A 14,622-nucleotide genomic window follows, 5' to 3' on the forward strand; every position below is an offset into this window, starting at 1 on the left:
GATTTACACTGTAAATGGTAAGGTCCTGGAGAATGTAGAATAGAGGCATCCAGGAGTGCAGGTACATAGTTCCCCAAAAGTAGCAGCACAAGTTTAGTTTAGTTAAGTTCAGTTTAGAGATACAGCGCGGAAGCAGGCCCTTCAGCCCACCGAATCCGCACCAACCAGCGATCCCCGCACATTTACACTATCCTACACACACTAGGGACAATTTACATTTATACCAAGCCAATTAATCTACAAACCTGCTTGGAGTGTGGGAGGAAACCGGAGATCTCAGAGAAAACCCAAGCAGGGCACGGGGAGAACGTACAAACTCTGTACAAACAAGCACCCGTAGTCAGGATCGAACCCAGGTCTCTGGCACTGTAAGGCATAGCTCTGCTGCTACACCACCAGACAGTATTGTAAATAAGGCATTTGGCACGCTTGCCTTTATCACTCAGGGCACTGAATACAGAATTGGGTCATCATTTTGCCACTGTGCAAGTCATCAGTCAGACCACACGGAGTATTATGTTCAGTTCTGGTCACCCAGCTATAGGAAGGATGTCATTATGTTAGAAAGGACGTAGAAAGGATTAATGGGGATGTTACCAAGATTGGGGAACTCTAGTTATAAGGAAAGATTCAAAAGGTTGTGACACTTTCCCTGGAGTGTAGGAACCTGAGGTGTGACCTTGTACAGGTATATAAAATCATGAGGACATAGATAAGGTGAATGATCACAGTCTTTTCCCAGAGTAAGGTAATCAAAAATGAGAGGGCATAAGTTTAAGGTGGGAGGGGAAAGATTTAAATGAGACCGTAGGGGCTACTTTTTCAGAGGATGGCAGGTATGAGGATGACTTGCTAGAGGAGGTGGTAAAGGAAGTACAATTAGAACATTTAGACATTTGGACAGTTGCATGGGTAGCAAGGTATTAGAGAAATATGGGCCAAATGTAGGCAAATGAGTCTAGGTCAGAAGGACATCTTGGTTGCAATGGAGTTGGGCCGAAAGGGCCTGTTCGCATCGCTGTGTAACTCTATGACTCTGACTTTGACTCACTGCTTCACCCAGCTCTCCTTTGAAAACTGTCCCCCCTCTACTCTCCCCTCCCCAGTTCTGAGGAAGAGTCCCTGACCTAAAATATTGAATGGTTTCACTTTCCACAGATGCTCACTGACTGCCTGACTTTGTTCTGTTGTTGTTTGTTTCATCATCAAACTGCTGAAACTCCACCTCTGCTGCCATTGAATAATCATTAGCAAATGACCATCTCCCGTTGTCTTTCATCCTCTTGGAAGGATGAAATGGGATAGAAATTCATTCTTCCTCACTCATGCTAACCATTTTACATGATGGCGGCTGTTCTTTATATCCCGATTCCAAAATGTGGCTGAAGTGAAGACCGTGTGAGTCAAGGTCAGAAGCAGATCAGATGAAGCAACTGATAACCATTGCTGCTCAACGGACTCATCTCGAAATGTTCCCAGTTGACCCAGGTTAGGGCCTGGAGTAGCACTGTCGGTCGGTGTGGAGGGGTGGGCACTGACGTTGTTTCAATTACCTCAAAATCACTTAATTTTGTTCATATAGTTCATCTTTGAATAATTTTAAGAAAGTTATATGCCTTTCTCCTTTCCTATTTCAGTATATGGGTTGTGTGGAAGTCCTGCGGTCAATGAGGACACTTGATTTCAGTACAAGAACCCAGGTAACAAGGTAAGCACCCACGGAAAATGTGGATGTCGGGGCAAAGAGGTCTGCACATGTTTCTTTTTCTCTTTTGTAGTAATTAACAAATCATTATCTGCTTGGGTGTGTCAGTAACAGTTTTAGAAATATTCTTGATTAGCAGGAAGCTGGTTAATCAAATCGTGTTATAGTTGCAAATGTCTGCAACAATGTCTTGTCCATAGATACTAGAGGAACAAAATAGACCACTCGACCCTAAAAACCGTAGTACGTCACGGCACCATTTTAGTAGGCAGAAACTTGCAGAAACATTTTAAAAGAAAAATAACAAAAATCTGTGAATTGATAGATGAGATATATTCTGCATTTTAATGGTATCATCACACATACTGTTTCCCCAAAACACTGATTACATTGCGAGAGGCATAACAGATGGCGGGTTTTGCCTACTAAAATGGCTCCTTTGCGTACTACACTTCAGTACAGGCAATTTCAACAGAGTGATCCATCTTGTTCCTCTAGTATCTTTGGTCTTGTCTGTGCCTAGGAGCAGTGGTGGGGGAGGGGGGGGTCAGGGTGTGTGCGTGTGTGCGTGTGTGTGTGTGTGCGTGTGTGTGTGTGTGTGATGTTTTGAAGTGATTGGATGCTGATGCTTGCTGCTCAGTTACAAATTCATTCCTGGACTAACAAAGTGAACAAGGAAAAGGATGCTATCAGTGCCATTTGCAAATGAGCTTCATGCTCGGCATTCACCCGGTGAAGGATTGTGTTATACAGCTCAACTCAGAAATTTGCTTCTTTGTGATTCCCGAACATTTTTTCATTTGCAAAGTTTCTAGTGCCAGGCAACAAATCATGTGGTAGTAGATAAGAAACATGGCAATAGTTGCCTGATTTGTCACTTGCCCCATCAGACACACAGGGATAACCCACGATTTCCCTTCTGTGAGTATCTGTGGAGACTTCACGCAGTGGTCAATCTGCATGGTATTAAAATATGCTTACAGCCCCAATCACAGCCAAGCAGTTGGGACAGAGACCAGGGAGGGAGATTTAAAGATGCTTCAAGAAGATAGAGAAAAGCTGAATCAGTCTGAAGAAGGGTCTCAAGCCGAAACCTCACCCATTCCTTCTCTCCAGAGATGCTGCCTGTCCTGCTGAGTTACTCCAGCATTTTGTGTCTACCTCCGAGAGAAGCTGAATGTGGACAAGGACATGATATAATATGAAAACCTTTGAAGTCATCCATTTTAGAGAACATGGATCAGCACAACATACCTACGGCCCACTAAGCCTATGCAGACCGTGATGCCAAATTAAACAAATCTCTTCTGCTTTCACATGGTCTATATCCCTCTATTCCTTGCATGTTCAAGTGCTTGTCTATATGTCTTTTAATCATTGCTGTCATATCAGCTTCCACCACCTCCTCTACCAGCGCATTCCAGGCACACACACTATATATATATATATATATATATAATTATTTTTTAAACTTGCTCATAAATCTCCTCGAAATATTTCCTCTCTCACCTTTAAATCTATTCTGTCAGGTATTTAACATTTCCACGCTGGGAAAAATACTCTGGCTATCTACTTAACTATTCCTGTTATTATTTTACATGCTTCAATCAGATCACCCCCTCATCCTCCAATGCTCCAGAGAACACAATTATATTTGTCCAACTTCTCCTTTTTGCTAATGCACTCCAATCCAGACCACATCCTGGTGCACCTCTTCTGCACTCTGTCCAACGCCTGCACATCTTTCCTGTGGCGGTGACCAGAACTGCACAAAATGCCCCACATGTGCCTGAAGCAGAGTTTTATAAAGCTGCATAAAACAAAAACAAAAGTTTTTTTGTAATTGTAAGAGAATGGATTATATTGATATGCCAAGGGAACATGAGCATTTTTGTATGCAAGTCACTGAAAGTTAACATCCAAGCAAATCCAGGATTTGAATATAGGAACAAAGCTGTCTGGCTGTCAGGAAATGGGTGAGACCACACCTGGAACACTTGTACAGTTTTCTTTTCCCTACCCAAAGAAATAAGTGTTTGTGTGAAGGGAGTGTGATTGAGATTTACAAGGCTGAAAGTAAAACAAAATGATGGAAATGCTCAGCAGATCTGGTAGATTTTTTTCTTCTCCAGTCAATGGATTAATGCAAGCCATTTGAGGATGATAATGCAAAGGCAAGATCACTGACTAATGGGAAGCAAAAACTGAGCCAATATCACAGTTGGATGACTATCAACAGCAATGCCCAATTCTGATGCATAGAAAGCAAGTTACCTGAAGATGTAGACTTCAGTATTGCGTCCAGAAAACCACAATGAGCCCAGGAAATGAGGTTTTGTTCATCAGGCTTGCAGTGGATCGGACTACAGAAGCGCAAGAAGTCACATGGGACCTAATAATAACAATACAGGAAATCACAGGCAGAGGTCAGAGTGAGGGGATGAAGAGGCAGGGTCATGCTGTGGATTGAATGTGGTCATCCAACCCGTGGTTAATTTCTCCAATGTACAGGAGACAAGAGTGAGACCACCGCAGATCCAGTGAACCTTGTGTTACGGCTGTTTGGGTAATGGAAATCCACACTTGTAGAATTTGCAGATTACCACCCAGAAATTTGAAATAGAGTTAGAGAAACTCGTACAGCATGGAAACAGGCTCTTTGGCCCAACTTGCCCATGCAGGCCCACATATCCCATCTACACTAGTCCCACCTCCCTGCATTTTGCCCGTATTCTTCTAAACTATCCTATCCATGTCCCTGTAGACTTCAGAAATATAAAGCGGAAACAGGCCCTTCAGCCTACCAAGTCCACGCTGGCCAGTGCTCACCCCGTACACTAACACTATCCTACAGACTAGGGATAATTTACAATTTTACCAAAGTCTATTAACCTCCCAACCTGTACGTCTTTGGAGTGTGGGAGGAAACTGGAGCACCCGGGGAAAACCCACACAGTCACGGGGAGAACGTACAAACTCCGTACAGACAGCAGCCGTAATCGGGATCGAGGGGGCAGGGGAATGGATCAGTGAGTTACAAAGGGAACAATCCATTCAAAATAATGAAATGAGGGAGGGAAAGATGTGTTCGATTGTGGAATCTTGTTGTAGCTGGTGGAAATTGCATAAGATGTACCAGTGAACATGGAGGCTGGTGGGATGGAAGGTGAGGAGAGGAACTGTATCCTTGCTCTTTCCAGGGCAAGGGCTCTTTGTGCTAGAGAGGATATTCAAGAAGAAGCAAGATACCTCTGTAGAAAGTCTTGTAATTGCACCAAATATAAAAGAGATGGAAGATTGAGAGAAAAGAATCAAGTCTTACAGGAGGCAGGAGGGGAGGAAGTGGAATTATGTTTGTGGCTAGCCTATCTCCTGGGACAAAGATGGAGATCAAGAAAGAGAAGGAAGAGGTAGTCCATATGAAGGTGTGACTGTGTGAACGGGTGGGTTTACCATCTAAGAAGTGGATGAGCCCTGTAGTCTCAAGAGTTCAGAAAATTGAGAGGAGATCTCATTGAAATTGAGAACATTCTGTGATCTGGATGATCAACTATCCATGACAATACAAGTTGCTGTGCGAGAGGGGACTCCTTGCATGATTATATCTGCATGATTTGGGATCGACTTTGCTGTCTTTGATCGATGATAAGTTTTGTTTTGCAATTCAAAAATGGTCACCTTGGCAGATGTGCAGAACAGGAAAAACCCTGTGTAGCATTTACACTCCTCTCCTGAGACAAACCAAGCACAGATTTTGCAATCATGTGCAGGAAAGAACTGCAGATGCTGGTTTGAATCGAAGGTAGACACAAAATGCTGGAGTAATTCAGCGGGACAGGCAGCATCTCTGGAGAGAAGGAATGGGTGACGTTTCGGGTTGAGACCCTTCTCCCTTTTACAATCGTGCAAGGTTTGCATGTTCTGCTCAGGAAAGGCAGCGGCTCTTTGCACTGGGTGGAAAACCATGTTGCTGGGAAATGGAAAACAAATTAAAGGACTTCCTTAATGTGACAGTGGATCAATCACGAGTGTACAGTTGCCGCAATTGAATGGAAACTTCATTTAGTCAATTTCCTGTTTAGAATTTTATACAGACCTTGACAGTAAATCAGATTTAATTTGTTTGAAGTGATTTCTCGTTGGTAATGTTTGACACGCCTACACGCCACATGTTTGACACGCCTACATTTGCCATGAACTGTTTATAAAAACCCCTGTTTAAATATTTCATTTATAAGCGAAGAAACTTTCTGTACAAATACAAAAATGCATAAAAGTTGAAGTGTGGTAAATTTTGTTCGAATCAAATGTTTGTGGTGGAATGTGGATTTGTAACAATGTCAGAATAGTTTCTGCATCAGTTAGGTGGAGCTGACTTGTAAAGCTACCCTCTGGTGCTTTATTAATCATAGCCTTCAAAAAGTGCTCTCACAGCATAAGCATCCTCCAGTCTTTTCCGAATGACATTTGCTCTAATGCGCCAATTATTTAAATAACAACGTTATATTCGGTGAGCTTGCACCAGTGAGGAACAGAACAGATATAAATGAGTGTAATTCATTTTTAACGCACTTCTGCTTTTGGAAATAAATCACCTGATTAGATGAGACAGAGATTACATCCAGTGTACATCAAGCTGAAAGAACGCCACTAACCAGATTAATATTTAAAACATTGTTTTTAACAGTGATTGTGCCTTTTTTCTACATGCAATGAAGGTGCTTCAATGTGGTTATATATCTAAGATAGTCACTAATAAAACCAAATTTTGAAGCCTTTGGAGAGGATGCAGGAGACGTTTACCAGGATGCTGCTTGGATTAGATCATAAGATCGTGATAGGAGCAGAATTAGGCCATTCGGCCCATCAAGTCTACTCCACCATTCAATCATGGCTGATCCATCTCTCCCTCCTAATCCCATTCTCCTGCCTTCTCCCCATAACCTCTGACACCTGCACTAATCAAGAAGCTATCTATCTCGCCCATAAATATATCCACTGACTTGGCCTCCACAGCCTTACGTGGCAAAGAATTCCACAGATTTACCACCCTCTGAGTAAAGAAATTCCTCCTCATCTCCTTCCTAAAAGAACGTCCTATCCCGAACATTTGTAGTGTTGCAGGGAAGGTTAGAATGTTTTGGCTGTAAGGAGAGATTGGACAAACTCCAGATTGTTTTCTCTGGAGCACATGTTGTGGGGAGACTGATCGAAGTATATAAAATAATGAGAGAGCCATATATAGGGTAAACAGTCAGAATCATTTTCCCAGTGTGAAGATGTCAAAGACTGGAGAGCCTAGCTGTACGATCAGAAGGATGGGGGGAGTTTAAAAAAGCTTTGTAGGGAAGGTTTTTCTCACACAAAGTGCTGGGTACCTGGAATATGCTGCCAGGGGGTGATAGTTGAAGATATAGACATTTAATAGGGTTTTAGATAGGCACATGGATTTGCAAGGAATGGAGGAATATAGATCACAGGCACGCAGAGGAAATTACTGTAACTTAGTATAATATTCCCCACGGACATTTCTGGCCAAAGGACCTGTTCCCGTGCTGTATTGTTTTATGTTATTTTATGTACATTAGGGATTTTGTTATTCAGAGAGGAGTTAGAATCTGAAATCTGCTCTTCAGAGTAATTGACACGAATATCATAGATTGGATTGAAAGAGGCTATGTAGCCACTGTGGGTGACAGGACAGGAAATAGACAATCGACAGTAGGTGCAGGAGGAGGCCATTCGGCCCTTCGAGTCAGCACCGCCATTCAATGTGATCATGGCTGATCATTCTCAATCAGTACCCCGTTCCTGCCTTCTCCCCATACCCCCTGACTCCGCTATCCTTAAGAGCTCTATCTAGTTCTCTCTTGAATGCATTCAGAGAATTGGCCTCCACTGCCTTCTGAGGCAGAGAATTCCACAGATTCACAACTCTCTGACTGAAAAAGTTTTTCCTCATCTCGGTTCTAAATGGCCTACCCCTTATTCTTAAACTGTGGCCCCTTGTTCTGGACTCCCCCAACATTGGGAACATGTTTCCTGCCTCTAACGTGTCCAACCCCTTAATAATCTTATACGTTTCGATAAGATCTCCTCTTATCCTTCTAAATTCCAGTGTATACAAGCCTAGTCACTCCAGTCTTTCAACATATGACAGTCCCGCCATTCCGGGAATTAACCTAGTAAACCTACGCTGCACGCCCTCACGTGTTCACTGGGTGAGATGGAGGAAGAAGAGGCTCGTTTGGAGTATAAGCATCATGAGATATATCTGTGTTGATTCCTGAAAGTGATTGGGCAATATTCCCCAAATGTTCACTAAGCTGCTTAATTGTCCCATACTATTAACTTGTGCTCAAGAGTTTTTACAGTCCTTTTGGATATTTTGATTCTTTCAATATATCTCAAGGAATATAGAGGATGTATGCAGGAGGTGGAAATGTGACAAGCTTCAAATTTCCTTCGAAATTCTGAGAAACAATCTTCTCAAATACCAGGAAGCAGTAAAGTCTGCTAGAGCACAATACTTCTCCGACCTTATTTCCAAAAACTCTCATAACTCCAAGGTCCTATTTAGAACAATTACCTCTGTCATATGTCCCGCCCCCAGTACCAGCTTAGTTGGGTCCCCTGCTAAGTGCGAAGAATTCGCTAAATTTTTCACCAACAAAGTTGAGAATATTAGAATGAACATTTCCCCTCTCACCCGTGACCTAGCTGTCTCACTAGTCTGTTCATCTAAATTGGACTGCTTCCAACCCGTCACTCTATCCTCCCTTGCAAAGCTTGTCTCCGCTATGAAACCTGCAACCTGCCCCCTTGATCCTGCCCCCACTGCCCTTCTGAAGGATGTCATTGCAATAGCCGGTCCCAGCATCCTCTCTATTATCAACAGTTCTCTGGCCACTGGCACTGTTCCAACCAGTTTCAAGCACGTGGTGGTCCAGCCCCTACTGAAAAAACCTAACCTAGACCCCACCTTGCCTAGCAACTACAGACCCATTTCCAAACTGCCATTCCTGTTAAAAGTCCTTGAAAAGGCAATTCTAAACCAATTAGTGCCCTACCTGCACCAAAACACCATCCTGGAAAGTTTCCAGTCAGGTTTCAGAGCCCACCACAGCACAGAGTCTGCCTTGTTGAAGGTACACAACGACCTGCTTCTCGCCATCGACACCGGTGACTGTGCAATCCTGCTCCTTCTCGACCTCAGCGCAGCGTTCGATACAGTGGACCACACCATCCTTATTGACCGTCTCCGGTACGCGGTTGGCATTGATGGCACTGCCCTGAGCTGGTTCGCTTCGTACCTCAAAGATAGGAGTTTCGCCATCAACATAGGCAGTTATTCCTCTGCTCCAGCTAGCCTCTCCTGCGGAGTTCCACAAGGCTCCATCCTAGGCCCCATTCTCTTCTCTCTATACATGCTCCCCCTTGGCCAAATCATTCAAAGGCACGGCATTTCTTTCCACTGCTATGCCGATGACACTCAGCTTTACCTCCCCCTGAAACCTAACAACCAGTCAAATTTAAACAGCCTCTCACACTGCCTTGAGGACATAAAATGTTGGATGGCACAGAACTTCCTCCAATTAAATGAGAGCAAGTCTGAGGTCATCCTATTCGGCCCCCCCGACTCCATCAAATTGATAACAGGCAGTCTTGGAAGTCTATCCTGCCTAGTCAAACCGCATGTCAAAAACCTCAGCATGATATTTGACTCTGCATTAAAATTTGATAAGCAAGTCAACGCTGTGGTAAAAGCCAGCTTCTTCCAACTTCGAACCATAGCTAAAATCAAACCTTTCCTCCAATTCGACGACACAGAAAAAATCATTCACGCTTTCATTTCCTCCCGCCTAGACTACTGCAACTCCCTATACACTGGGATCAGCCAATCTTCCCTGTCCCGCCTGCAACTGGTCCAAAACGCCGCAGCGAGACTCCTGACGGGTACCCGTAAAAGGGACCACATCACCCCGATTCTGGCCTCTCTCCACTGGCTCCCTGTACGGTACAGAATCAACTTCAAGCTCCTCCTATTCACGTATAAAGCCCTAAATGGACACTCCCCCTCCCACATCAAAAATCTTCTAACCCCCCTCTCTAACTCCAGGTCCCTCAGGTCGGCCGACTTGGGGCTACGCACTATCCCGCGGTCTAGGCTTAAGCTCAGGGGTGACCGCGCTTTTGCGGTTGCAGCTCCTAGACTGTGGAACAGCATCCCTCTCCCCATCAGAACTGCCCCCTCCATCGACTCCTTTAAGTCCAGGCTCAAAACCTATTTCTACTCCCTAGCGTTTGAGGCTCATTGAGGAGGCGCTGTGAACTGTTTGCGTGCTACTGTATGTTTCTTTTCTTTTTTTCCATTGGAACCTAATCAGATGTACAGCACTTTGGTCAACGTGGGTTGTTTTTAAATGTGCTATACAAATAAAATTGACTTGACTTGACTTATCAAGTGAGATTAAGGAAAATGCTCAGTAATTATGTAGGTATATCGGGATCAAGAGGGTAGAGTGGGTGGACTGGAAAAAGTGGGTCTCTTTAGTGACTGAAACGATAATCTATGTGTGGAACTAGGGGAAGTGGGAAAGTCCTAAGTGAATAATTCTCATCTGTATACACCAACAGGAAGGATGTGAAGGATAGTGAGTTCAAGGGATGGGAAATTTTCTGGAGTGTGTAGGTATTAAGAAGGTGGGGATGTTCGATGCCTTGGAATACATAAATCACTGGGCCAGATACGATTTGTCCTTGAATGTTATGAGGAAACAAGGGAGGATATTGCTGGGGCCCTAAGGATCTTGACTGTCCCAAGAAGACTGGAGGATAATGAATGTTGTTCCATTAAGAAGGGCAGCAGTGATAGGCTCTGAGCCTTGCATCAATGGAAAGGAAAAGCATTGGAGAAAATTCTAAGGATTTATTTTCAGTTGAAAAGATGGGGACTGATTACGGAGAGTTAGCGTTGCTTTGTAATGAGGGAAATCTGTCTCGCTAACTTGAGGGTTTTTGAGAAGGAAACAATGGAAATTGGTGAAGGGAGAGTGGTAGGTTTTGATGATATGGACTTGAGTAAGGTATCTGACAAGGTCCTGCATTGTGGGCCGATCCAGAAGCTTAAGGCATAGGGGATTCAAAGAAAGCTGACTAATTGAATCCAAAATTGGCTTGGCAGTAGGTGGCAAAGTGTGGGATGTTTTTTTCTGATTGGAAGTCTGTGACTAGTGATGTATCACAGAGATTGATGCTGGGAACTTTGCTGTCTTTGATATATATTGATGACTCGGATATGAATGTCGGTGGTATGTTAAGTAGGTTTGGAGATGGCACCGAGGTTGGTGGAACAACATTTGTTTGTCAATGGCAAGGAAGATGGTCGAAGACTATGTCAGGTTATAGATCAGTCGGAAAGTTGGGCAGAACATTGACAGACGGAATTTAATCCTGACAAATGTGAGTGATGCATTTTGGGAAGTCAAATTCCAATACAGGGTAGATAATTGGAATTTTCCCCCATGGTAGGGATATCAAAAACAAGAAGGCACAATTTAAAAGTGAAAGAAAGTAGTTTTAAGCGGATCGGAGGGATAAGGTTTATCATGCAGGAAATGGTTGATATTCCTCGGCCCACTTACCAAATTGATCAAGATCCTGCTCTGTGTTCTTGATAACTTTCTTCATTGCCCACAATTCCATTTATTTTCATGTCATCTGCAAAATTTCTAACCATGCCTTGTACATTCTCGTCATATGTTATTGATATAGATGACAAACTCCAATGGGCCCAGCACTGACCCCTGAGCCACACTATCAGTCACAGGCATGCAGTCCAAAAAACCAACTTTCCACCATCACCCGCTGCTTCCTATCATCAAGCCAATGATATATTAACAAGCTCTCCCTGGATCCCATGCCATCTCCAGTATCATTCCAGAGCAGCCTACCATGCAGAACCTTATCAAAGACCTTAAGTTTCAATTTAGTTTATTATCACGTGTACCGAGGTACAGTGAGAAGCTTTTGTTGCGTGCTAATGAGTCAGCAGAAAGACAACACATGATTACAATCGATCCATTTACAGCGGAGAGGTACATGATATGGACAACATCTATGGCCCTGCTGTCATTTTGTAATAAAAAGTCAAATCAGTTTTGTGAATGATGATCTTCCTTGCACAAAGCAATGCTGACAATCCCTAAGCAACCCCTTTCTTTCCAAATGCATGTATATCTTGTCCGTCCGAATCCCCTCTAGTCATTTAAATATCACTGATATCAGGTGTACTGGTCTGTAGGTCCCACATTTTTCTTTGCAGCCCCTCTTAAATAAACACACAGCAACAGCCACCCTCCAGTCAACTGAAATGTCACCGGTAGCTAACAATGATTCATATATCTCCGCTGGGACTCCTGTAGTTTTTTTTCTGTGGCTTCCAAGCTTCTCTAACTTACAAACATCATTTTTTTGCCTTTAGTGTCAATACATTATTTATGCTACTTTAATTAGAACGCTATAATACCCTGCAAAATACTAACTCTACTGTTAACATATTGGGGGAAAAACATATATTGCAATACATTTTCTGTTCCTGTTCAGAAAGCTGAAATGCTTTACTCTAGTTTAGAATCAGAATCTAGAAAGGGATAGACGTTTTCCTTTCCCGTGACTCTCAGTCTGAAGAATGGTCTTGACCCAGTTACCAGTCACATTACCAGTGTCACATTACCAGCCTCGAGCGTGCACAATGAGAGTGTTCTGTTCACTGGTAATTTGTTGGTTTGGATCTACATTATATGTCTCCATAAAACAGTGGTCTTACTTGTCTGTTTCACATTGTGAAACAACCAGGATCTGAGATCTTGATGGCAACAAATACAGATCAACGAAGTTAATAACGTTGTCATCTTCTCTTCCGAGATGTAAACACTTTTTGTTTCTGTTGGCTGCAGATTGCAATGCTAATTCGAGCAGTTTTGTTAATCAAACAGTTTAAAAGAACGGAGTTCTAGAGTTTACAAAATGATTTGCAAAATGCTGTTTCTGAAATATCTCCTATTTAAGAGTGATAGCATTGTAATCTCTTCCCATATATCACACCCTGGCCACTCCCTCTTCTCCCCTCTCACATCGGGCAAAAGATATAGGTGTGAAAATCTATATCTCCACTTTCGGGACAGTTTCTTCCCAACTGTTATTAGGCAACTTAACCATCCTGTTATTTCATGATTACTGTTGATGCTATGTTTTTTTAAAAATCCATATCTGAATTCAGAGTCAAATGGCATGGAAGCAGGCCCTTCAACCCACTGTGCAGGAAGGAACTGCAGATGCTGGGTTATACCAAAGATAGATATAAAATGCTGGAGTACCTCAGCGGGTCAGGCAGCATCGTTGGAGAAAAGGAACAGGCAACATTTCGGGTCGGAGCACTTCTTCAGTCTGAAAATGGTTTCCGATCCGAAATATCACCTATTCCTTTTCTCCAGTGATTCTGCAGAGTTACTCCAGTATTTTGTGTCGATCGACCTTCAACCCATTGAGTCTGCACTGACCATCAAGCACCCATTTACCCTAATCCTACATTAATTACACTTTATTCACCTTGCATTCACATGTGACCACAGGGAGAACGTGGAAACTCAACACTGACAGCATCTGGGGTGATGATTGGACCCAGGTTGCTGGAAGAGTGAGGCAGCAGCTCCACCAGCTGCCTGGTTTCTCTGTGGGAATTGAAACCCCTCTCTCCCCATCAGTCGTCAGTAACTCTGCTGCTGGTCCAATAACTTCACCACTTTGTGCATTAAAAAATAATACTGTTGGTGTTCTTAAACTATTTTAATTATCTTTTATAAACCATTTTTCTACTACTTTTAAGATGGTGAGTTTAAGGAACACAGCGGGATCTTTTTAACTCTTCTGTAGTTTGGGGCTAAGGATTAGTTTTGGAGCCATTCTTGTCAGACAAACAATGCAGCAATTCATTACACTGCAATGATTTCATTGGATTAAATTTAAGGAAATTACTGGAAACTTCATCCAAAGCAAGAAAAATAAAATCAAATGATTTCAAAATAGAGTTTAACTATAGACAGCATGTAGGCAAACAAAAGGGAGATTGTCTGTATGATTCAATGCAAGGCAAGGCTTGGCTTCAGCTTGAAATTCACATGGATTCAGCCAGATGTGCTAATTACTGTGAACTGGATTTGCCTGGCACATCTCTATCTATTCATAGAGTTAGCAGGCTGACGAAACTCTAATTCAAAAGAGGAAACTCTAGACAAACTGGATGCAATTCTGTTCTTCTTTTCATGTCAGTATTAAGTGAGCTCAATGAAGGGAAAGCATGTTTGAACATAGTTGCAGAATATGACTATGGGGGCACATGGGCTGTGGCACAGTGGTAGAGTTACTGCCTTACAGCCCCAGATACCCAGGTTCGATTCTGACTATGGATACTGTCTGTACAGGGTTTGTATGTTCTCCATGTGATCGGGTGGGGGGTTTTTCTGGGTGCTCTGGTTTTCTCCAACGTACAAAGACATACAGGATTGTAGATTAATTGACCAGGAAAAAAATTGAAAATTGTCCCTAGTTTTTAGGATAGTGCTAGTGTACGGAGTGGACTCAATGGGCCAAAGGGCATGTTTCTGCACTGTATTTCTAAAGTCTAAAATCTAAAGACTGAAGCCTGACTTAAACCTCAAACTCAAAGTGCTGTAGGAAGTCAAGGGGTCAGGCAGCATCCAGGGATGGAATGGACTGGCGATTGTTCCAACCCAAAATTTTGCCTGTCTATTCCTTCCCCAGATGCTGCCTGACCCATTGAGTTCCTGCAGCACTTTGTGTTTTGGCCAAGATTCCAGCATCTGCAATCTCTTGTGTCTCTACCTTCAAAACGACTG

General features: G+C 43.0%; 1 protein-coding gene across 2 annotated transcripts in view; it reads left to right on the top strand.

Moving 5' to 3' along the window:
* The window catches only part of LOC144608887 (SHC-transforming protein 1-like), an 89,064-nt gene that overhangs the window by 42,039 nt on the left and 32,403 nt on the right, over positions 1-14,622 (top strand). For both annotated transcript variants that reach the window (XM_078427105.1, XM_078427104.1), the window contains one exon: positions 1,638-1,708. In XM_078427105.1, coding sequence (XP_078283231.1) covers positions 1,638-1,708 — 71 coding nt within the window. The remainder of the gene's footprint in view (positions 1-1,637; positions 1,709-14,622) is intronic.

Source organism: Rhinoraja longicauda, chromosome 33 (genome assembly GCF_053455715.1).
Source record: "Rhinoraja longicauda isolate Sanriku21f chromosome 33, sRhiLon1.1, whole genome shotgun sequence".
NCBI classification, from domain to species: Eukaryota; Metazoa; Chordata; class Chondrichthyes; order Rajiformes; family Arhynchobatidae; genus Rhinoraja; species Rhinoraja longicauda.